The 24,305-nt window shown below is 44.1% G+C and overlaps 2 protein-coding genes across 6 annotated transcripts; one reads left to right on the forward strand and one right to left on the reverse strand.

The window, feature by feature from the left end:
* Nucleotides 1-212: 212 nt before the first annotated feature.
* On the reverse strand, nt 213-10,403 carry MFAP3 (microfibril associated protein 3). 4 transcript variants are annotated; one of them, XR_013922836.1, is made up of 4 exons: nt 10,351-10,403; nt 5,589-6,050; nt 1,372-4,237; nt 920-932 (listed from the first exon to the last, which is right to left on the reverse strand). XR_013922836.1 is itself a non-coding variant. In XM_080353545.1 (3 exons), exons 2-3 carry the CDS (start codon nt 5,866-5,868, stop codon nt 3,492-3,494), a joined length of 1,026 nt encoding a protein of 341 aa, XP_080209671.1. In that variant the 5' UTR covers nt 5,869-6,050; nt 10,351-10,403; the 3' UTR covers nt 213-3,491. The 4 variants fall into 4 exon arrangements, 3 of the variants coding, with proteins under 3 accessions (XP_080209671.1, XP_080209673.1, XP_080209672.1); XM_080353545.1 differs by having other exon boundaries at nt 213-4,237; XM_080353547.1 differs by lacking the exon at nt 10,351-10,403 and adding an exon at nt 9,585-10,219 and having other exon boundaries at nt 213-4,237.
* Nucleotides 10,404-10,477: 74 nt separating this feature from the next.
* On the forward strand, nt 10,478-21,831 carry FAM114A2 (family with sequence similarity 114 member A2). Of its 2 annotated transcripts, none has more exons than XM_080353118.1 (14): nt 10,478-10,537; nt 11,690-11,901; nt 12,375-12,474; nt 12,940-13,035; nt 13,321-13,433; nt 14,387-14,521; nt 14,687-14,845; nt 16,332-16,455; nt 17,404-17,483; nt 18,183-18,311; nt 18,513-18,652; nt 19,411-19,483; nt 20,075-20,128; nt 20,843-21,831. In XM_080353118.1, the coding sequence occupies exons 2-14, from the start codon at nt 11,692-11,694 to the stop codon at nt 20,942-20,944; spliced, it is 1,515 nt and encodes a 504-aa protein (XP_080209244.1). In that variant the 5' UTR covers nt 10,478-10,537; nt 11,690-11,691; the 3' UTR covers nt 20,945-21,831. The 2 variants fall into 2 exon arrangements, with proteins under 2 accessions (XP_080209244.1, XP_080209245.1); XM_080353119.1 differs by lacking the exon at nt 10,478-10,537 and adding an exon at nt 11,118-11,232.
* The last annotated feature ends 2,474 nt before the right edge of the window (nt 21,832-24,305 follow it).

Here is a 24,305-nt window from a genome sequence, read left to right on the forward strand (position 1 = left end):
CTGTCACATGGCAGAACACCCCAACAACCTCGGTCAGGCTGGTAACAACATTCTGCTGAGTTGAATAGAGCTGCTGTTGAACTCCTGGTACACAGCTACTCATCACCCCTTAGGGACATAAAAGAAAACTCGAACAAACTGAGGGTTTTGTTTTTAATTTATTTTGCAAATCTACCAGTTCATTTTATGAAAGTATGAAATCCTATGTGGTTACATTAAACAGTTACATTACAATCCAGGTAATACAAATAACCACTACAAAGTTAGTTTTAGGTACTCTTGGATAACAAGGAGGTTTTGCATTATTTAAAACAAAAATAAGTCAAAAAGAAGAGATAAAACAGCCTGTGATTGTCAAAGAATGTAGCTTAAAGCAAGGAAACCACTGTAGACTCTCCTTGTCCTACAAAAAGTTAAGAGAGAAACACTGACTTTTACATAATCTTTCAATGTTAACGTTCAATTAGATGCATCAAGCAAATGTAAGTGCACACATCTGCTCCGGATAATAAGAACAGTTCACAAGTTGTTTGGAAACCAGCGTCAGGTTTCATTCTCTGGAAATTACATTTACTGCATAACATCACCACCATCCTTGCTTTCAGATGGATACAAATCCTGTAATATTGTTTGTAAAATACACTGGAGCTTCAAATCTGCTCTAATTAAATTCAGTGGGAGTAGGATCAGTTCCTATGTGTAGTAGGTACTCGCCATTTACTGAAATCCTTACAAAACAGCCTTCTCCTCAGGAATGAAATTAATTTAGCGAACAAAATCCTGTAATAATTCAGGGAAACTGAGCTTTGCTATACAGCAATTGACACCGCAACTGTGTTTCCAAGGACCTTTACGCATGGTCATTGTTTCCTCTCCACTGGCAATAGGACACACAGACACCAAGTAACTGTTCTTTGTGAGAACCTGGAGCTCTGTAAAGAAAGTAAAGTCAAAGAACAGATTGAGCTAATCTAGAAACTGCTCTCTTGACACCCATCTGACACACCTCTGGTGTCATTCTGCTGCCTGTAAGCTGCTACTTCTGATGAGACATCTGTCAATCTCGACTGCACAACTGCTTCTTAGGAAGCAATTAAACGGAGCTTTGATTTTGTAGCTGCATCTCCATGTTGTGCATGTAGTTCAGGGCAAAATGTCTAAGCTGCTACTACCATATATAATGCAACAGATCCACAGAAGCAGGGAGAGCTGTTTATGGGGAAAAAAGGCAGGTGCGGTTACAATCCTGATGGCCTGTGGCACAAAGGAGATTAAACCAGATCATTCTCTCTTTCAGCCTTCACCTCTTTCAACTAGGAAAACCAATATGGTGCAAACCCCCAAATCTCCATTTGTGCATGTGTCACAGACCTGAAGAGCTCACTGTAGTACAGAATTGAAGCCAGCAGCATCTCAGCAGGGCTTCTAAGAGAACTAGGCGTTTATCCGCAAGAGTATCTTTAAACACTGATCACCTCAAAAAACATAAAGAAACCAGACAGGTTACACAAAATGACACAAACTTTTCACCTGGACATAAAGCACCATCAAACATAGAAGTAAAAAAGAAGTTACTGTTGAGGGTCGTAGCTACTGTCTGTTCCTACACCAGGCTTTACTCCCTGAAGCAGATACAGTTTGCTACAGGCTTGGAAATGGTACCAAGCTGATGGGAAAGCAACAGTACCCAAAGCTGGGCCTGTTCTTCCTGACCAACACCACCCTTACCCTTAATTTGGCTGCATTTACTGGTGTATGACTGCAGAACTTTCCCCAGAATGCAGTTTAAAATGGTAATAGATGCTTCAGTTTCCCATTCTCAGACATGATACGATAAATATAATTTGGTCAGACCCTTTTTTACAAGCACACATTACAACAGACGGCCCACCCTGTTATTACCACTGTGCCTGCTTGTTTTCCATCTCTACTCATGTAAATGTAATGTCAAATCCTCTTAAGAATCCTGAGAAGCCGTCCAGAATCACTTGTTCAACTGACATTTCTGTAATAATAAGGAAAGAAAAAAGAGTTGTGGGAAATTAAATGGTGCTCCTGTTGCCAAGTTGTTAAAATTATATGGCAATATGCTTCCAGTAGTTGTAAGAAATTAATTTGTGAAGTGCTTACAAGCCTTACATCTACTAAATCTCAACAGGATGTAAAATGCTATTTAAGTGATACAACTTACATATGTTAAGGAGAAAAAAATATCAGCACCGAAGAGCGAAAAAAGAAACTAGATTCCCATCTGCACTGATTCCTCATGGCTGGATCTCCACGGCTGAGGGAGCCATGGGGAGATCCTCAGTGAGGTACCTACGTCCTGTACGTATGTCGGCACCTGTGCCGCTCCCTCCGCCACCGCTCCTCAGGAGAGATGGGGCAGGTTCAGCGGGTTCCTCTGCTCCTGCACACAGCGCTGGCAAACAGCTCAGCCAGCCCCTCCGCAACCCGCGCTCTCCTCACTGTGTTCTGAAAACGCCAGCCAGAGCAAAAGGAGTGTCACTGCTCTTCACCTCCTTTGTTATAACGCTGTTCCCAAAGAAGCGCCTGAGACACCCGATCTGCAGGTGAAATAATTTTTCAGTTATGCCACTATGTGATTACTGTCATTTTTTTCCTCACAACAATGTTAAATACAATATAAAACTTTGGATTTTCTATAGTGAATGAAATCAGCAAAGTCAAAAAGACAGACAGTGCCGGCAGTGCTGTTACTGCTCCATTCTGTAAGACAGCACCAGGGTAAGGCGCTTTGGCAATCAGCACCAAGTTCAAGCAACAAGCTTTGTCACAACTCTCTGCACACTTGGAGTACACACAAGTTTTCTGCAGATGCAGAGAAAACTGAGACTACCTGGTTGTTCTCTAAGCTGCTTTAAAACTACTACAAGTCATTTAATCCAGCAGCAGATCCTGGCACTATTCTTTTCCTCAGTACAGTACATTTTGATAGCAACATTGAAGCACATGACACAAAACAGATTTATTTGTTCAAGCTCACCATGGTTCCGATGGGCTACACGCACCAAGAGGCAATTCAAAAAGAGCACACCACTCAATTCATCAGGACAACAACACTGATTCAAAGGAATTCCAGCTCCACTTTGTGAAGGAAGAAAAGAGTTCACAAAGAAAAAGATCTTATTGCAAGTGGTACTGCTTGGCTTGGCCACTTCTAACACAGGTCAGAAGTATCAGAAGCTACCAAGGAGCCAAGAACAAAGAATTCCTGTTTCGTAAATATTTTAAGTATAGCAAGCCTGCTTTAAAAAGAAAAGCCACTGCACAATATTCCAAATGGTCTTCTCTAACAGACTGAACATCGTTAGATCAACACTGACAGAAAACATTTCAGTAACAGTTCTGGCACTTGGCAATTTAGAAAACTCTTGTGCATATGGGACTGAGGCAGGTTGTTTGCAGACCCTTTTCTCGCAGTATCCCAAGGTCACCTGTGCTTCCTTCACAACAGTGAACTGCCGGACTCAGCAGGCGCCTTCCTCAGAAGGTGCAAACTGGCAGCTGTCATGAGAAACAGTGTCAATGCTCTGCACTTCGGACTGCGGGTGAATGGACACCTGAACGGCGATCTCTTGACCTTGTTCATTCACGGACCCATCGTCTGAATCCCCGGCTGGTGAAATGCTGCGCTTGATCTCTGGGTTGACGGGGTATATCGCAGCTTGGGTACCACAGGCTTGGGGCTGTTTTTCCTCCACACCAACATCATCGGGATCATCAACGCGCACAGCCTCAAAGATCTCCTCCATGAAGGCCCTGCAGTTCAGGATCAGAGGCGGAAGGGGAATGCTCCTGGCGAGCTCTTCTATGTAGCGAGCGAACTCCATGGTTTTAAACTGAGTGACTTTGGCCAACTCGAGTGTTTTGGCAGATGTAATAATGGGGATCCGCTTGGCTATCTCAAAAGCCTTCTGAAGCTTCTCAGCCCCTTCCGTCCTGAAGAACTCATTGATGGCCTTCTCGGTTTTGCGGAGGTGACTGCTCATCATGCACAGGCGGGTTATGTTTAAAATGAGGGTGATAGCAAAGGCAATGAGGCACACGATCATGTAGTAGATACTCATGTCTCCCGAGGTGAAGATAACCCTAAGGGTGACTGTGTAATAAAAGGTGTCATTACGACCAACAGCTGCACACGTGTATCGCCCTCGGTCAGCAAACTTGACCTTTGTAATGTTAAGGGAATTATCAGCAATCCTCCACCGGCCACCTGCAGATTCAAAAGAAATAAAGTGAGCTAATGAAACAAAAATTACACATGCTGTTTGCTCCATCAACAGGAGACAGAGCGTGGAAGTAAGCAGTCCATGTTTAGCATCATACAAATAGTGCAGCAAGCATTGAAATTTCCTTTTTGGGCGTGTGAGACAGAAAGCCATAACACAGTCACCAGTTCTACTGCTTTATGGTAACTTATTCAGCTTGTTTGCTACTCTGGTTTCTCTCATCTGCAGTTTCTTATGTGCTTTTGGACTGCTAGCTCCTTCTGACAGCAAACCCAGTTCTTAACTAGTGCTTCTCACCTGCTGTGTAACGCTACATTGAAAGACTGTCCTCTATAAAGTCTGATTTTCCACACATTCGCAGTCAAAAGCCAAGTGACCCATGAAAAAGATCAGAGTCTGTAAATGGCTCCGCTGGCAAAAGAACCCAGGATTTTCTTAAGACAGTTTTCTGCTGAGCATGCAGTGCTGATACACAAAATCCATGTATAAAGAAATCAATAAAAGAAATGAGCTTTATACAGTATTTCCTATGCATTTATAAATTAGGGGGAAAACTGTTTTCATAACTCATTTTTCTAATTACTCTACTTTGAACTAATCTCCAAATGGCATTATAACTACTAAGAGGTTACTGAATACTTAAGGCAGAAAGATAGCCTCCGAGGAGATCCTATCAATTAGCTCAATGACCTTCATTAATACTAATAGGGTAGAGAAAACCACATGCATCTCTAAAATACATTATTTTTTGAAAATTAAAAACTACAGGGACAGAACTATAAGAGCCAATGGCTAGGAAAATATATTCTCACTGTATAAAAGGGTTAAGTAGCATGTATTTCACCACTGGCCATTACAAATTGCATTAGTTTCCACAGTCTCACTGGTGCGTAAACCAGAAAACAAATTTAATAAGTTACCTCATGCTTTAAAAAATCCTGTAACAAAATTAAAGCACTGACTACCAGCTGGAAAAAGTCACAAGTTGTGGAGAATTGTCTTTAAGTCATGTGTTTGGAAAAATATAATATAACCCAGAGCAATAACAAATAAAAATATCAGTTGCTATCTCATAGGATGCAGATTCATTTCTTCTGTATTGAATACTGTGATGCCTCTTGAATGGAATGATTCTGCAGGGCACCACAATGGGATGGATGGGCCAGGACAGAAGAATTCAGGTATAATTCACATGGGCTTTGTCTTGCTCTCTCCTTGTCTCCCAACTGTGACAATAGGAGGATAGGAAGAGAAAATGATAATAAAGTTCCAGAGGTTTTCAGACACTGTGTAAAAGGGGAATACCGAAGGACAAAAAACAGCAGGAAAGCTCACCTTCATCTTTCTGTTCAAGTAGGTGTCCTCTGGAGTTGTACCAGAGAATATATTCATGCTGGCTGATGTTCAGTTTACATTCAATTAAAATACTGGTCCCCTCTTTGGCTATGAGATCATGGTGTGCTGGAGAACTCAGTAAAGCCGGAGACACTGTATGAAGCGATGCATTGAAAGACTCAAAAGCAACTGTCCTGTTAGAAGCTACATTTTCCAACGTAAATCCAATTGAAAGATCAGCACTAACAGTCAAAATTAACAGGCAGTAGCTGAGCTTCATGGAAAGCTAGAGAAAATTCTTCTTTCATTTAATTTGGAGAAATGAGGTCATATGATATTAAGCTGTCTGCATTGCTCTGAGATAGTAGAAGAGGCTCTTGATTTGCTCAGTGATAGAAAACGTCTTGGATCCAAATGCACTTTCAAGACCATCAATATTAGAAGCGGAAACTGGAAATCCAACTGAAAGAAAAAAAAATTAAGTTTATTAATGCTAGTGAGCTTACGGTGTATTCGAGTTTCATTTCCAGTAAACAGATTTTGATTAGTGTAACATAAACTGTCAGCCGAGAGGTTCCAAATCAGAGCTTTGCTCAGAACACGGTTATGAAATGAGGGTAAGAAGGTATTAGCACAACCTTCAGTCCTCTAGATGTTCATCTTCCCATCCAAATACGTAATCCCAGGAACAATAATCATTAAGGGGAAAAGGGTTTTAAAAAAAAGAACAAATTGTTCAGACTACTCGAAACGCATAACTATCATTAGGGTCACAAAGTGGATTCTGCATTTGTTAACAGGGAAAAAGTGGTTTCTTAACAGAGGAAGAAAAGCAAGAAAGAGGAAATAATTTCTGCCTCCCTCTCCACCAGTATCAAAGTGCTCTTACGCCCTGGCTTTCTAAAGCCAGTCTTTCATTTAGCATCTAGAGAAAAAACAAAGCACAAACACATCTCCTTTTTAGCATTTATACATCTACTTACTTGATTTTAGAGTCACAGTCAGTGTTCTATGTCTAAACACTAAACAAGATTCTTATAATTCTCAGTAGTGGGACAAGTCTCCTGGCAGTTATCTACAGCCAGAGAGAGGAAGTCAGGACATGTATTTCTGAATATCAGGACACAGATGTCTAAACATCCTTCCTTTTTAGCAATCTCTCTTGCTGCTGCTGTATTTTCTAACTCTGCCTCTTTTTGTCTTGTTTGTTTTACGAGAAGCTCCTGCTGAAAATCTTTTACTTTATGGTGCTACATCTCAGTGGTTGTATCTTGTTTATTGTCTTCTCTACCCAAATGCCGCCCCATTTTTCACAGTAATTGGAAAAAAATGTTTTGTCTAGGGATAGAACTCACACTCTTCAAATAACGTTTGCAAAAGATATTTTAAGACAATAGGATTTTCCATTTTTAAAAGCCAAAATAAAACCAACTTGTAACAAAAATGAGATGACGTCGATAAGAGAAAATCTGTAATTGATTTTCCTGGAAGCTAGATTCAAGGAAATTTCTAATCAAATATGCATTCCCTGAAGTTCTGCTTCCCTCTAGACTGCTCCAGAGCCCTAAAAAACATATTACAAAGTATAGAAGCCACAAGCTACAATCCTATCTTAAAGAATATCACTCCATCCTGTTGACTGTGACTTCAAATTTACCATCTTATCTTCTGCCAATAACAAATGCTAGTAGAGTTGAATTTCATAAATATCACAATACAAAGGAATATATTTTCCTAATAAATAATGCAGATCCTTCTCATCCTTTCAGAATCTCTAGTTAACACTGCCTAAAGCAGACAGAAGTCTTATCACTTACAAAAAATAATTTACTATAAATAAATACAAGTGATTTGTACTAATTATCTTTTCAGCTGAGAAAAAATAAGTGTGTTCAGAATGGGAAAACTTGCTGATAACACACTACCGAGACCAGGTATTTTTTCAGTTAAAGATAATTTGCCAAAGATCAAACCAGATTTCAGACTTGACGTCAATGAGAAACATGTACCTGCCCCATTTCTGTTGCAGCTTTCCCGCACCTAAACAGTTACCAAAGCACCAAGGCCTCTTTCATTCCAGTTTTTCACCAGTTACACATTATGGAAAGCGCTACCGAGTCCTGCGGTGTCCGGAGATGAGCATCCCAGCCACATCGACTGTACGGGGCTGAGAAAACCCCAGGACTGATCAACAACTGATCTGTTTGACGAGTGGCTTTAGCCTCCCTCCTTTAGACCCTGAGCATTTTCTGAGGGTTTCAGAGCCTCCAGAAGGCTGCTGACAACTGACCTGCTTATTCTGGTAACCCTGTGCAGATCTCTTGCAGGCAGGCTGCAGGTTTTTAATGGTTTGTGGACCACTGAGAGTGGCGATAGCCAGGGTTGCCATTTGAGTGTCTGTCACGGCTTGTGTGAGCAAGCGGGGTGCTGTGGTCACAGATCTTCAACATGCATCACTCGACCACTTGGCTACTGTCTCTTAGGAATCCTGCTGCGCCTCACGGCTGCATCGGGACATCACTTCGCAGTGTTTGATGCTGTTACAGCTGATGAGAGCTCGGCAATGAAGCAAACCCTCATCTTCAGGATCGAATCAAACGCATAAAATAACCTCCAGTCTTCCAAAACAATAACCTCCCCATTAATAATGTTTCAGATTTATCAGAGAGTAATTCCAGTACCTCTGGTACTTTGCCTGTGTTATTATCATTTTAAATTATTAAATTTATATTATTAAATTTCCAAGTGTCTGTGACACTCCTGCTAAAATGACATTAGGAACCTCAGTCAATGATTTAACGCAAAAAATACTCAGCAACATTTTCCCTCATAAGAATAATTATCTTGAGTAATTGTATATGTTCTCCACCATATTTGCACTGAGCTTGCATAATGTATAAAACATTGGTGATGGGTCATTGAATTTTACTACTAAACTCTTCGAGGTCTGATTTATTAGAAATTGTTTGTCACATTTCACTTTTGGAAAAGCCATTATTGCTAAGCAGACAATGATCTCTCATTGCCAAGTGCAGGGAAAAATAAAATGATTTGTGAAATCCATATTCTTCAGCCATCATGCTTATGCAAAACAGCTGCTGGAGCTGATAAAGGATCCAAAAAGGATAAAGTGAGAGCAGTGCCAACATCACAATTCTTCCCAAGAGCATTAAGCTCAAGCAAGATGAAATGTGCAGAATAGAAACTGGCTATTTTACAACTGAACCTGAAGTTGAGCTCAACATATTTAACCTTTATTAAACGGTAAGTTGTAACAACAAATAGTGATGGAAACATAAAAATCCATGATGCATACACTTGTATGAGTCATCTTTGGCTCTTATCCTGAAAAAACGCCTGTCTGTTGAACTGAGAGCACTCTAAGTAGTCCCACTGAGGTCAATGGAAGTACTGATAGTGCTTAAAATTACACACATTTATAAGGCACAGCAAAATTGTGGCCCAAGAGGTTGCAAGTTATACGGCTTTACATTCTCTGCTCATAACATCATTTCATAGCTGGAGAAAAGTGAAGCAATAAACCGAGACACACCTGACAGACCACAGACTGACTGACTCCCACTTCTGGCACGTGATGTAGGAATGTATTTTAGCATTTACAACAAGCTAATGGGTAACAATGCACACTAAATATATCTGAATGCATCACTTTTGCACAGAGCACACCTTCCTACTCACAGCGTGGTTTCTTACAGAAAACAGGCTGCTGTGCCCATCCCGCGAGGCCCCTCTGACCCTTTCACAGAATCACAGAATGGTTGGGGTTGGAAGGGACCTCTGGAGATCATCCAGTCCAACCCACCTGCTAAAGCAGGTTCACCAGAGCAGATCACACAGGAAGGTGGCCAGGTGGGTTTGAATGTCTCTAGAGAAGGAGAATCCACAACCTGTTCTAGGGCTCCGGCACCTTCAAAGAAAAGAAGTTTCTCATTATATTCAGACGGAACCTCCCATGCTTCAGTCTGTGCCCATTACCTCTCATCCTATTCTTGGGCCCCACTGGAAGGAGTCCAGTCCATTCCTTTTCAAATCTGGGAGCGGCACATGGCAGAGCCCTGAAGACATTAACTGCCGGGAAGTTTGTGAAAATAGATGGAGCGGTCTGACAGATCATCACGGGTGTGCCCACAGGCCACAGGGAGGGTTCACCCTGTGCTGGGACCAGCGAAGGCTCCAGGGGCAACCCACAGCCCCAGAAGACAATATGAAGAGCAAATTGACAGGAGACCTGAGCAGATCTCACCACGTGTGGCTGACGTGGGGCTAACGTGACGTGGGGGTTTGCCCTGTGCGTGGGGGTTCGCGTTCCGCGTGGTCCCTTGGCTGACACGTGTCACGGGGCCGCCCACAAAGGGCACGGGATGGGGCGCCCACCAAACCCAGCCTCTTGCCCTCTGTCAGCTCCCGCCGCTCGGGCACAGCCCCCGCTGCACAGAACCCGCCCCGAGCGGCCCCGGCCCCACTCGCGCCCGCCCGTGGGGTGGCCCCGCTGCAGCTGCGGGCAGCACCGCGAACACCCCCCACGCTGCGGCCGAGGGAACTCCGACGTGACGTCACGCGGCATGACGTCACAGGGACCTGACGTCACGCCACTACAGCGCGCCATCACCCCCGGCAGCATTCCTTGTGCCCAAAAGCGAGGTACGGGACAGGGCCTGCGCGCCGCTGCGCCATTCCCCCCGACTCCGACGTGGCCAGGTCCAACCCGGCGCCGCCCCCGCGGTGTCCGTGCCGCTCTCACCGGGAGCGCCACCGCGCCGCTCCGCCGCCGCCAGCCCCGCCGCCCGGATGCGCTTCTCCGCGCGCTCTTCCGGGCCGAGACGCGCTTCCGGGGCCAGCCGGCGGGTGCCGCTCTGCGCCGCGTCTCTATGGTCACGGTCCGCCCGGTGTGGGGAGCGCGGAGCTGGCGGGGCGGCCCAGCCCGGCGGGTGAGGCGGAGGCGGCACCTCGAAGGGACCTCTGTGGGACGGAGGGTCCCACGGGGAGGGGGCTCTAGGGGGGCCCCCCGTGGGGCAGGCGGTACCGCGGGGTGGCTTTGGGCACCTGGAGGTGCTTCGATGGGGCAGAAATGCCGTGGGGCGGCTTTGGGGGGCCTGGGGGTGCCCTGTGGGTCAGGCAGCCCCATCGGGGGGTTATGGGACCCTGGGGGCGGCCCCAGGGCTGGGGGTGCCCCAGGGGGACGGGCCCGCTAGGGGGAATGACAGGGCCGGCCGGGCCCGGGGGTGCGGGGCTGATGGGGGTGGTCCCCAGCCCCTCACCCGGAGCTGCCCCCCTATAGCGCTGTTCTCCTGCCTTCAAAGCTGCCAGCATCCCACGGCCGGGGGAGCTGCCCTGGTGGTGCGGCTTCACACCAGGCGACGCCGGGGATGGAGGTCCCGGCCCAGCCGTGCCCCGCAGGTCCGTGCCCCGCAGGTCTGTGCCCCGCAGCTGGTGAAGTGCCGCCTGCAGGGCAGCGAAGCCTCTGTCCCGGTGCGCAGGCCGCAGCGTGGCAGCCCCGTTCGTGGGCACCGTCATCCCAACGCGCCATGTCAGGGCCGGGAGCTGCGGCAGCTGGAGTGTATTTCACCTCCAGGATGGTGGTAACGCCCTGGTGAAGCTCAGCCCTAAATACAGAAGGCAACAGGTTGCTGACTCCTTACCTGCTCAGCTTTGCTCAGCTATTCCCATAGCTTTTGCTCAGCTATTCCCATTTGTATCCAACCAGCCATCCCAAGCTATTTAATTTGGCTTTTCTTTTTAGTGAAGCAAGTAATGGATTGAATTATCTGAGGACCTTTTGTACTTTTTGTTTGCTCTTTGGAGTGAGCAACCTGTTTCTTTCCCGTGGAGAGGGTGTGTCAGATAAAGCCACATGTTTCTCTGGGACTTTAAACTTCCAAATGTGACATTTCTTCCAGTCAAGTGCAACTTGGTGTATACACTTGCTTAAAAATATAATCTGTTAATGTGGGTAGGTGCGGCAACATGAAAGGATTTCTGTCTTAGTTGTGTTTAATTATTTAAAACACAAATGTGATGCTTTTGAAACTAATGTCAAAATGTACAATTTTATCTGCTTTGCTTTCTGTGAATGTTTGTAGTCATGTCTGAGAAAGACAGCAGTGAAAATCTGAAAGAAGAAACCTCTTACGAAGATGGAAGTGAACAGAAAGCGGAGGAAGCTGCCTGCACTGAGAGTAATGAAGAGAGAGAGCAAGAGCTTGAGCCTATGCCTATGACTCGGAAAAGACCTGAGCCCAAACCCTCAAGCCAGTGTTCTGCCACAGAAAAGCCACCAGCTGAAACCCTCAAGGTATGTTCCTGTGCTGGCTCCAAATAACGTGATGTCACATTTCATGGCTTTGAGCACAGAATTCTGAGCACAAGCCCCGCTCCTTTACTGAAAATTCATGTTGCTGTTTATCTGAAAAGAAAATGCTGTACAAAAGTTACACATCACAGGCTGTTTGTGTTCCTCTTCTCACCATAATACTTGCATCAGTGTTGTGATTTGACAGGCCAACTCCAGTTTATATACTGAGCATTATGTCGTGGTGAGCAATATCCCTTTGGCCAGTGTGGCCCAGCTGTGCCCCCTCCCAGCTCCTGCACTGGGTAGAGCATGGGAAGCCAAAAAGTCCTTGACTAGCTAGCAACAACCAAAACATCAGTGTATTATCAACATTCTTCTCATACTTAATCCAAAACACAGTTACTAGAAAGAAAATTGACTGTATCCCAGCTAAAACTGGGAAAATCACTCTCTTTTGCTTTCCTTCATTACAGGTCTCAGATGCTCCTGCTCCAGTTCATACAGGCTGGGGCTACTGGGGAAGCTGGGGGAAATCTCTTCTGTCAACTGCGTCTGCTACTGTAGCTACTGTAGGTAAGGCTCTTTCTGGTATTTTATATATATTCCAACCATGCTTCATGCCTCAAGCAAGTGCTTTTGAGCTTTTTTCTGGAGAAGGGGATTTCTGTTATAGCAGCAATTATTGGAAAAATATCAAGAGAATTGTTCATGTAATAGGGAAAACTTGTACCAAAATGTACAGTGATATTAAGGAGATCTGCGCAGCCAAATTGCTTTCAAGTTTTTAAGATGTTTGCATGATTTTAGCCAGTATTTTTAACTGGTATTCAGCTGGTAATTACAACTTGATTAAAAAGCTGAGATAAAACGTGGGTTCATTACATTGCAAGCTGTGTAGCAGTAGGTTTTAGTGCAGGGTAAACTGTCTTGAGCAGGAGGAATCCAGAATAATAAAAAACCAATATGCGGCCCTAATCCTGATTTTGTTCCGATTTCTGTTGTATCTCATGGTTAAAGTAATACTGCTGTCTTCTCTAGGTCAAGGTATTTCAAATGTCATAGAAAAAGCAGAAACAACCCTTGGGATCCCCAGTCCTAGTGAAATCTCTTCAGAGACTAGAGATGCTACAAGAGGTCAGTTTTTACTGCATAAGAACAACATTGAAACATTTCTCATAATATAATCAACCCCAAAATAACATCACCTCAGTCGGCATCTTGCATATTGAGGTAGATATGTCTGTGCTAAAATAATACTCTATTACTTATTTCTGGTAGCTCTGAAAAGTAGGTAGGAAAATAATCCCGATTCCAGCCCTGCTCCTGGCTGACACTTGATGTTTGTTGATTTTCTCCACTGCAGCTGACAGGATCTTTTTCTGGGGAGTGAGGGAGTTAATTTTCTGCCTTCTGATGCAGGAAGCGAGAATCCTGGTGCTGGGAACACTGAGCCGGTTGATGATGTCAGTTCCTTTCCCATTGCTGGGGCTCTTGGAGTTCTGTCAACCATCTCCACTGCTGTCCAAAGCACAGTGAGTGAGTTGGGAATGCAGGAAAAAATATGAGTTTAAGAGAGCATTGAGGTTTTTGCCTTTCATCTGAAACATTTTCAAAGGAAACTTGTAATTTTGATTTTTGTGGGATGAATGGTGAGAAATTGCTTCAACCTTGAGACGGCCTGTATTCTGTGCCTTGCTTCTTGCTGGCACCGAATGTGTAAATTGTCTCGAATTTTGATAGTTTTGTATTGAGTGTTGATACATAATCAAAAAAAGATGAAGGCAGACTGTGTGGTGCGTGCATTCCTGTGTCACCTCTATATTCTATTATCTCTGCTCCCTTTAGAGTATTCAGGTAAATACAGGGTCAAACTCATTCCTGGAATATTTCCACTGATTTCCACAGAACTGTCTAGAGATGAAATCCATATTCCTCTTCAAAATTTTCTGTGAAATGAGCCCAAATTGCTTGGAAATCAGCTTGCTCCTGTGACTATGAGAAATGCACTTCAAGGGAACCCATTACCCTTAGAAACTGTGCTCTTGTGATCTGCTGTCTTGTCGATTTGCCCGTGAATCTGAAAGAGCTGCAAATAGAAAGCTTGCGCCTGCTTTTAAGGCTTAAACAAGAGTTAGCAACCAAAACCCACAGGTCTAGTGTTCTCTGATTGGAAGGATGAGAACTATATACTTCAGTCTGCTGAGAACCAGCTTGTTCACAAAACAGAAATGTATTTCCCAGCAGATTGCTCCAGCTGTCTGAGTGCTATGTTAAGCTGTTGGATGATAGTGTGCTGTGGCTCTTTCCATGTCCTTCTGCTCTCTGTGGTGATTAGGCTGGATTTTTAGGGTGACAAGAAACCAGTTTGGCCTTTATATGAGTGTCTGGCATAACACTGCTGATATAAATCCCCCAATTAATTTCTTTCAATTGTATAGTCATCTGTGAGTTTTATGTGCTGTCTGTGTCCAAATCTGATTCCTAGGGAAAAAGTGTTATTAGTGGAGGTCTGGATGCCTTGGAATTCATTGGGAAAAAGACAATGGATGTAATAGCTGAGGGAGACCCTGGATTCAAAAAAACAAAGGGCCTTATGAACAGGACCTCTACATTATCTCAGGTATGGCAGTTCCATATCAGCTCCTCATTGGTTTCTCTCATTTCTTTTCCCTTCTTTTACAGTCCTGTCATTAAGCAACCATTTTTACTATTGAACCAAAAGCCTTCTCCTCGCATATTCTGTATCTGCTGGTACTGACCTGAGTCCTCTGCTTTTCCTTTTCAGGTCTTACGAGAGGCAAAGGAGAAAGAAGAGCAGCAGACAGCTACTGAGGTTACCATGGCTACAGAGAAGAAAGCCCATTATGGGTTACTGTTTGATGAGTTTCAGGGTCTTTCGCATCTGGAGGCCTTAGAGATGCTTTCCAGAGAGAGTGAATCAAAGGTAATGGCCTTGAGCAATTCGCCTGCTATTTTGAGTTCAGCTGAACAGGGGAAAAATATTAGAAATATATTTATATGTAAAATCAAGTGCTCAGAACTTGCTATAAAACCATTGATTACACAACTTCACTTTAACCCCTGCATTATGATCTGATGTTTACCTTGGATGAGGGGATCAGGTGCACCCACAGTAAATTTGCAGATGACGTCAAGTTGGGTGGGAGTGCTGAGCTGCTGGAGGGTGGGAGGGCCATACAGAGGGATCTGGACCAGCTGGATTGTTTGGCTTAGGCCAGTTGTATGAGGTTTAACAAGGCCAAGTGCCGGGTCATGCACTTGGGTCACAACAACCCCAGGCAGCACTGACTGGCTTGGGGAAGAGTGACTGGAAAGCTGCTCGGTGGAAAAGGATCTGGGGGTGTTGGTGACAGTGGCTGAATATGAGCCAGCAGTGTGCCCAGGTGGCCAAAAGCATCCTGGCTGGTATCAGGATTAGGGCGGTGATTGTCCCACTGTATTTAGCCCTGGTGAGGCCCCACCTCAAATCCTGTGTTCAATTTTGGGCCCCTCACTACACAGAAGACCTTGAGGTGCTGTAGCAAGTTCAGGGGAGGGCGACAAAACTGGTGAGGGGCCTGGAGAACAAGTGTGATTGGGGACGGCTGAGGGACCTGGGGCGGTTCAGCCTGCAGAAAAGGAGGCTGAAGGGAGACCTTCTCACTACCTGCAACTGCCTGAAAGGAGGTTGTAGCATGAAGGGTGTTGGTCTCTTCTCCCAATTAGAAGAGACAGGTCAAGAGGAAGTGGCCTCAAATTGTGCCACGGGAAGTTTAGGTTGAATACCGGGAACAATTTCTTCATGGAAAGGGTTGTCAGGGATCGGAACAGGCTGCCCAGGGCAGTGGTTGAATCACCACCCCCAGAAGGGTTTAACAGATGTGTAGATGTGGCGCTGAGGAACACGGTTTAGAGGTAGACTTAGCAGTGTTAGCTTGATGGTTGGACTTGGTGATCTTAAAGGTCTTTTCCAACCTAAACAGTTCTATGATTATGTCCTGCCCTCAGCTCCTAGAGCCATTCTCTTTGCCCAGTTAGCCTCAGTTCTTGCATGTCTTCAACAACTTTTCACAAATTACTCTCTCCTCCTGCCCACTTGTTTGCTGCCTTGGTCTGGAGGAGAGTTTTGTAAGCACAGCAGAGAGTCTTGAGGCAGGGAGGAGGGCAGACCAGCGTGAAATTCCAGAAGTCTTTCACATTTTTTTTATGAAAGAAACTTTAATAACTCTTTAAGAATCCATTATTACCTAATGGGCTTCACAAATAGGTCTTTTCCCCTTTCCTTCTTCCTGTAGGAAAATACCACTTTCTTATGAACATCAGTCTGTAATGTTTTTACATGTGATGTAAAACAGTGCTGCATCTGCCATCCTATTTCTTTTTCTTGTTGGATTTATGATTCTGTCTTTGTCTGTGCTACCTCCAACCAGGTGAAATCGGTTCTAAATGCCCTCCATGGAGAAGAATTGGACACACTGAAGGAGGAAATGGAACAGCTCAAAGAAGCATTTTCCTTACCTGAATTCTTTGAAGAAGAAGAGGAAGAAAAGATGGGTAAGAGAGTCCCAGGTCCTGGCTGGAGAAGCTGGTTCTCAAAGAAATTCTCACTGTAGAGCCAACCAGCCCTTATTACTAGCAATGGGCACAATGCCAAAATTAAGTTATTCTTTAGCTGGATACTTAATCCTAAAGCTCTCTGTGGCCAGGAGCATGACAAGTAGCAATACCCTTTATCTCTGAAAAGCTGCTGTGCATTAATTCTGTAGCAGGAACGATTTCTTGCCAGAGCAGGATTAGAGTTGCTTGACTCCTGGGCAGTTCACACAGCTGACCTTGAGCCAAGATGCAAATTCAAAGAGATGCTGCGTTTCCTTGACCATGAGGGAAAAACCAAATAGAGTTGTCCAATCTGTGGGAAAGCAAAAAGCCTTTTTATTTATTTATTTTTTAAACCAGAGTTAGCAACACAGACCAAAAGACTTAGAGGTGCCTCCATATACCAGACCCATCTGATTCTTGAGGATTACACATATTTAAATGTAAATTTATTGCATTGCTTTTGCCTAAATGGCTCATCAGGAAGGGCTTACACACCTGCATGTGCTATCATTTAACATTTAATGTATCTTTTTGCACATGATGGATCTCCCAGCCTTCCCCCCACTGTGACCAACTGTCTTGCCGTATATATTAGGAGAACCACAGGCTTTAAGTGTTATTTCAGGTGGTGTGCAAGTTCGTGCATTTTTAAATGCTGCCTGTAAGAGAAAACCAAAAGGAATTATTTTAGCTACAAAAGTAAGATTGAGAAAGCAAAAGCCAACGTGGCACTGGTGTATCCACATTTTCTGAACTTACCATATACATTATATTTTAAAAGACCAGGTTTGATGCGCTCTTGCCTGAGGTGATGGTTCAAAAAGAAATAAAGGAAACAGTTGACAGACTTGTGCAGAACTGATTGTGCATTGAAGTGCTGCTTATTCCTTTCCTGTCCTTTAGGAGATGAGGAGTTCACAAAAGAAGTAACAGAATTGTTTTCAGAATTACGTATCTCCTCAAAGCCGGACAAACTGATCATGGTGAGTTATTTCCCGTCTTCTAAAAGCTGGAGAGATTCCTCACAGGAACTGCTGCTCAGTCCTGCTTTGCTTGTGAGAATATCAAAGGCATGAAAACAAGCTGTGCTTTAGATCCTTTGACAATGGTAGGGAAAAGCGATGGGCCTTTTCTTTTGACTTTATGGAGCAGAATCTTGTTCTGTAATGTCTTTGGCTCCACATCAGCAGACACCAGTGTGTCTTTGCCCTGTCACTGGGCAGTAGTGAGTGGTGGCAAAGATAATCAGGAGCAGTCAGCCTTCAGCCACCACAGTGAAAACAACCTATAGTCATGAACTGAAGTCCTCCTCTTGGTACAGAGCAGTTGCTATTACTGGGTTCAGAAGCTGTTATGAGGTAGAATTGCCTTCCTTGCCTTCCTTTCACTACCCTTCAGATCCACCAAGTGGCAGCAGCATTCTGCTGACAGCTTTTTAAAGCACCTCTGTTAGCCGTGGTCTTGCTGGGAAACTCCAGCACCCGCTGCTAGAGAAATAACTTCCCTTAACTACATCAGCGCAGCCAACCCTGGAGGCACTAGGACCATTTGTCCTGGTTCTCCTCGATAGGGCAGGAGTTGTAGCTGTTTCTTTGCTCTAGAGAGATCTAATACTCCATCTTCTGTGCTGTGCAGAGGAGTTTCATTCCAGTAGTTTAATACTATGGCATATCTTCATGCAGGTGAGGACATCTGCTCATGAATGGATAGCACGGTTCAACAGTAATCTTCCAAAAGAAGAAAAAGAAAGTGAAGAAAACCAAGAAGTAAAATCTGGAGATGGTGACCATGATGCTAAAAAATCAGTAGAGGTAACTGAGTAATGAAGGAAGAGAGTATCTGGCTGCTAAGTTAAGAGTTGTAACTCCCAGAGTTTATGGATTTCTATTTCTGTACAGATTCTGAGGTCTGAAAGGGCAGTGTAGTGATAGTAAATTGTGTGGTTCGCTTGTTTTAAATAATAAAAGCTGCTAGTTTTTGTGTGGTATAGGGAATCTTTTTAACTCTTGCAGGATATTCATGTGTTTGCCATAAGAAGCCTGGCTGAACTGACAGCATGTGCCATTGAAATGTTTCACAAAACCGCAGCTTTGTTTCTCCATGGTCAGAAACAAGAGGTGACGGCCACAGACAGAGCCAAGTCCCTTTCACAGTAAGTTCATCTCTTAGCAAATGTCTAGCAGATAATTACTGACATACTGATTAAACTGTCTGATAATTCTTTGCCAATCCATGGGATGCAAGGCTCTTGAATTCTGCTTTTATGTTTAGAGTTGCAATGGGTGACATCACTATCTTCCAGCAGGATTCAGCTGTCTCTTTCCTGATAGGAAAGAGGAAACCCTACTTGGAAACTTCTGCATAGCCAAGAAGAATGGTTGCCCTAAGCTTGTGCTAATTAGGAGATAAACATTTAAAATTTGGCAAGGCGGTTGTATAAAAATGATTGTTAATTACGTCTTTGTTAATCATTTAGTATGTTAGGAACGTGATATTGTAAAATTACTGCAACTAATTAGTAGATTGATCTTACCAATAACGCATAACACGAGATTTTTATTTTATGCTGGGAGTGTATGAAATATGCAATACTTTCTAACTCAGAAAATGACACTTTTCAGTAAAAAAAGCAAGTTAGCACAGTTCCCTAGTGAGTGGATGTGTCTGTCCTGAGTGCTGTTTCAGATGTTCTGCTTAAATTATTTCTTTTTCCATCTTTACTCTCCCTAATTTATTTAGGAAACTTCTGGATCTTTGTATACCGTGTATATGCTCTATATAAATTTGGGGTTAATTTAGCATTATATGCATGGAAAAAAAAGGCATTTGTGTTTTAGAGGAATGCTAGAAAAAAAAAGCTATTCTTGTAGAATGTATTTACTCCATGGTTTTCCCACTCTTCTTCCACAGAATGACGATTGTGCTGTGTAAAGAACTGTCAACTTTCTCTAAAGAGTTTACTACATGCTTAACGACTGCAGGGGTAAGAGTTACACTGTAGTTCTTAGGAATGAGATGTGACTAGTTGATTACAGCCTTGGGATCTTCACCACAAAGCTTTTTTTGTGTTTGCACATTTATATATGCAACATTTTTTGCCCTGTGAACTGATCTTCTAGGTCAGTGTTCTCCCAGCTGTGGCAGCTGAATGTACGCTGAGCTCCTGGAAACAAGGGAAAGAAACTGCATTCAGTGTGGCACAGGGTGGGGGTGGGAAGTGATGCTGACAGTACTGAGGAGACAGAAACAAATGAGGTTTGTGATCCTGCTGTGGATTTTCCAGAACACTCAGGTGTTATTGGAGATTAACATCATTTTCTCTGAATTCTCCAGTTATCCACAGTTCATTTGAAGATGGAATGCGTGTACTCATATACGACTTTCATTGTGCATGTGTGGATAACATTGTTCTTATTTTCATGCTCTGGGGCAGGTCGTCTGCAGCTTGTCACTTTGCTTTCCTATAGCCAAGGGCGACATGGCGATTTTAAACTTACTGAGGATTTAGCTTTATTTTGCTTGAAGAAATGTGATCAAATTTTTAATCAGGATAATATATGTCTGATCTCTGCAGGTCAAAGAGAAAGCAGATGTGCTTAATCCCTTAATCACTGGAGTGTTTCTAGAGGTCAGTTATACTAAAGTTAAAACTTTAAACTAATACTTCAAAAATACATATGCTGTTTTTTCAACTTTTTTATCCTTATGCAGGCAAAGTTCTCTAACCCATGGTCTAAGATGCTGCTTACCTATCTAATAACTTAAAAGTGTTAATAAATGTCTGTAGATTTGCGCAAGAGATGAGTTAGTGAAGAGTGAGGCTTATGTGGTCTGAGCTGACAGTCAGGATGGGTCAGAAGCCACATATTAAATTCAGCAGTCTGGATTTCTAGAATTTAAATGTTCAAAGTCAAACCTTAGACAAGCTCACAAATTAGCATGCAAGAATCCCAACACTTCCCAGCTGTTAAGTTGGTTTTCAATGCTTATAAACTACTGAGGTGTGGTAGGAAATGGGTGTTTCCTGTTGCTGTGTTCTTCCATTTGTGCTTCACTTTGAAATAAATTCTTCTCAGCCGTTATTGAAAACTGTCCTGCATTTGAATTGCACCTGATCTTGTTTGGTGGCTTTTAAGCCAGTTGCTTTTCTGCCTAATGGCACAAAGCTTCTCAAAAATGTAATATTTAATTGATTTCTAGAATGAAGCCTTAAAAAAATCCAACAAGCACTAGCCGTCTGTTTGTGTGCATTAATCAATGCTGTTTGAAATGAGTATGTGGTTAGTAAAGCTGATTGGTAGTGTAATTATTCATGTGTGTATCTTGATTTTTGTTTTCGTAGGCTTCGAACAGTGCTTCATATATCCAAGATGCCTTCCAGCTCTTGCTGCCTGTACTGCAGATCTCTCTTATTGAGGCTAGAATGGAACTATCACAGCAATAAAAATCCTTCTAATTAAGAACTTTTTGACCTTCCCACGTTGTAGTTTCCATGCTGGAGAATGATGTAATGGCTGTTATTAAAGAGAAAAAGATTAACTCTGATCGCTGCTGCTGCTGCAAGAACGATGATTAAATGCAGTCTGACAATGACAGCTCTTACAGCATGTTGTGAGATGTGATTAGCATAGTCCAGGCTGGTGGACAACGTGACAGACTTAAAGTGCAGATTGCTTCTCTGTTTTCATGGGCTGTCTGTACCTTTTCCCTGAGATCCCTCTGCTGTATATGTTAACAAGCTCTTTGGAGAAACTCTCTGGACTGTGAAGACAGTGCTGGAGAAGAGTAGCAGCTGGCTAGTTAAAGAGTTAGCTAAAATCATGGTGTGATTCTTTTAAGTCAGTGAGACATAATTAGGTTCCTGATAGCTCTGGGTTGGTGTTGAAGTGAATATTGGGTAGGAGGTGCGAGAAGAGGCAAATATTTATGATTATGAACCTTGCAGTTCCTAGGCTGGAAATAATAGAGCAGAGGGGATCCCTTATCGAGCTGCTGCTGCTGCTGAAGAGAAGCCCTGGGTTCCTGAAGATGCCTGCTAATGACTCAAGGATGTGGGATGGGGAATCTCACTGGGGTGCTGTTTCTCATTCTCTTGCGAAGTGCTTGCTTCAGCACGAGCTGAGAAAATGCTGATCTGGCCTTAAGAATGTGGGTACTTTCCTTTATAGCAATAAACAAGAACTGGCTAAAAGGGATTGAGTCCTGTTTGGGCAATTGAATGAGAGAATTTAGTGGGAGGACTCCCCTTTTTCAGTGCAGCTTGACATGTCAGCCACAGACTTTTCACAAACTCAGATACTGCTTTTCTCCTGTTTCTGTGTAAAAACACTATAATGCAATGCTCCTTCTTCTTGGAAGGTATATTAAAGTAGGGGGAGAGGAAGCAATTTGGTTCTGTTAGCGGGAGTCCTAATTTGTCTCAGAAGCGGCTCCACTTACAGTATCTGTTTCTTTGTGCTATGAAAGTTCTCTGCTTTGTTCCCTTTTGCAATTTCTCTCTTTTGAGCCTGCCCGTTGGGAGGGAGCAGCCTCTGTTGGAATCACAAGAGCCGAAAGGCACAGCTAAAATGGAACTTCAAGAAGTCCAGAATAGCTTAACCAGAGGTGACTGAGTGTCACACCTGCCTCTCTGCTTGCTCGTTGGTAACAATGACGCTCAAATCCCATTTTGAAAATCCTCTGGGTTTTAGCAGGTCTTGCACTTTTCTGCTGTACTGAAGGCTTAACGTTGCTCTGTTGCTGCAGTAGAGAAGTGTCTTTATTATTAGAATACCTTTTGGCTAATTCTCCTCTAATTTTATATATACGGAAAAAGCCTTGCCTTAGTCCTGGTTCAATTTATCAGATCTCCAAAGAGTCTTTTTTTTGCATATTAAACTGGACTTGAGTGTGTCTGGGGTAAAAAGAATCTGCACTACAATAAACTATATTTTTCCTTCTTTACGGTGGTAGTATTATTGAAGAAAGGATTTATTTTGATAACAATTTCAGTTAAGAGCTATCAAGATAGCAATGGGCACAAATGAGATGAGAAGAAAGAACTGTGAGTTTTTAATCCTCAGCCCTGATTGTGGTTGCAGCGCTGGGTGCTGCTCTGGGGCCGGGCCGGCTGGGGCTTTTCTCAGGGCAGGGACTGTCTCATAGCAAAGGGCTCTGAACCCAGGCTGGGGAGCGGGAGCTCCCACAGCCGAGCTCCCCATCCCTGCATTGGTGTAAAATGGCAGCTCTGCCTCTGCTGCAAAGCCTAAATTTACAGAAATGTCAGAAAAGAAGAAACAATGGGGTTTTATGAAGCAGCAACTGCTTTTCTTACAAATCAATTCTGCTGACCTACAGTGCTTTGTTGTAGTTTAATAATTAAAGGAAATGAGTTGGGTTTTTTTGTTTTTAAGATGCAGACAGTGATTCTTTCAGTCATGCACCCACCTGGATTTGGTTATAGCAGCCAATAATCAAATGTACACCAGCCTCATTTGTGTGCCGGTGCAAGGACTGCGGTAGATAGCCAGCAAAAACAATTCCACAGTTGCAAAATCTTCCTACCCAAAGGATTCATCAGAATTCAGCATCTGACTGTCTGGAGATCTTATTGTTCTGCTTTGCCTTGCTCGTGAACCTAATGAGAGCTGGCAGTAATTTGAGCACTTCTGGTAGTGTTTGGGGAGGTGAGAGGTGGCTGAGAATAGATAAGAGTGAAGATGCTGGCAGTGACTTGGAGGGGGAAAATGCCTTCCACAATTATTTTCTTTCCTTGGGAGAAATTCTGTTACTTGCAGCCATAAAACCTCCTTCCTGGCAGGTGCTGTGAAAAGGTTTAAAATATAAAAAAGGCTCAGTCCTCCTCATGGGTCACCCACAACACAAATTAAATGGCTTGACTCAGAGAACTCATGGCAGGAGGAGGAGAGCTCCAGCGTTTCTTTCTTACGTGAGTGCACTGGATTCTAAAGTAACAGCAGTGAATGATGTGATTTAAGCAGAGGTGGTATTCTGTAGCCAAAGGCTCGTTGGCACAGAAATTGAGGATGTAAGTGCCCAGTACTCTCCTAATGACTGTTTTCTGGGGGTTTCATTAGTCCCTCACAGCTCTGCTCTTTGGCAGCAGTGAGGAGGTGGCGGTGCGCTGGTGTTTCGGGTGCTGGCTGACAGGTGGCTTTCCCTCCTTTGAGGGCAGCTTTGTGCTGCTGCGGGGTGACAGCAGAGCCCGCCGGGGTTGTGGGCTGGCACCTAGAGGTGGCTGCAGCCGCCACTCTGCTGTCCTGCCAGGGGTGGCAGCCACCCCTCGTTGTAAGATGCTGATGGCTGCAGCCTGGCCCGATGGCCAGCGCCATCCCCGGGAGCCAGGTCCCAGTAGTGATGCTTTGTGTCCCTGTGTCCAGGGAGCGATGGTCCCCTGGGCTGCTCGAACTGGAGGATGCTGAAGGCTTAGGTATTGTGTGTCAGAGCACTGAGAGCCTGGCTGGGGCTGGCAGGGCGTGAGCAACAAGGTCACCAGCTGGGGCTGGCAGGGAGCACAATGAGGTCACCAGTTAAAAATAAGGCTGAGTGTGGTGTTTGTGGGGGAGGATCCTCCTAAAGCAGTGGCAGGAGCTGCTCAGAGGAGTAGGGGTGGATGCCAGCTGGTCCCAAAACTGAGCATCCTCCCCAGATCCCGTACTGTGCTCCCTGTGCACCTCTCCACCGAGCTCCCAGGCGGTACCCTGAGTTCCCCGCTGTGTCATCCCAAGGACGGGCAGGATCGCTGCCATCATTCACCCCCAGACTGAGCACTGGCTGCTGGGAATTCCCCAAATGATTTGTATGTG

This window comes from Nesoenas mayeri, assembly GCF_963082525.1.
Source record: "Nesoenas mayeri genome assembly, chromosome: 14".
In the NCBI taxonomy this organism is placed as follows: domain Eukaryota; kingdom Metazoa; phylum Chordata; class Aves; order Columbiformes; family Columbidae; genus Nesoenas; species Nesoenas mayeri.

Bases quoted from the DNA above. Each gene is read 5' to 3' on its own strand.
- FAM114A2 (XM_080353118.1), top strand. From the start codon at position 11,692: ATGTCTGAGAAAGACAGCAGTGAAAATCTGAAAGAAGAAACCTCTTAC. The intron at 14,522-14,686 runs GTATGGCAGTTC...TTTCCTTTTCAG, and splicing joins GGACCTCTACATTATCTCAG to GTCTTACGAGAGGCAAAGGA. The intron at 19,484-20,074 runs GTAAGAGTTACA...TGATCTCTGCAG, and splicing joins CATGCTTAACGACTGCAGGG to GTCAAAGAGAAAGCAGATGT.
- MFAP3 (XM_080353545.1), bottom strand. From the start codon at position 5,868: ATGAAGCTCAGCTACTGCCTGTTAATTTTGACTGTTAGTGCTGATCTT. The intron at 4,238-5,588 runs GTGAGCTTTCCT...TTGAATCTGCAG, and splicing joins ACTTGAACAGAAAGATGAAG to GTGGCCGGTGGAGGATTGCT.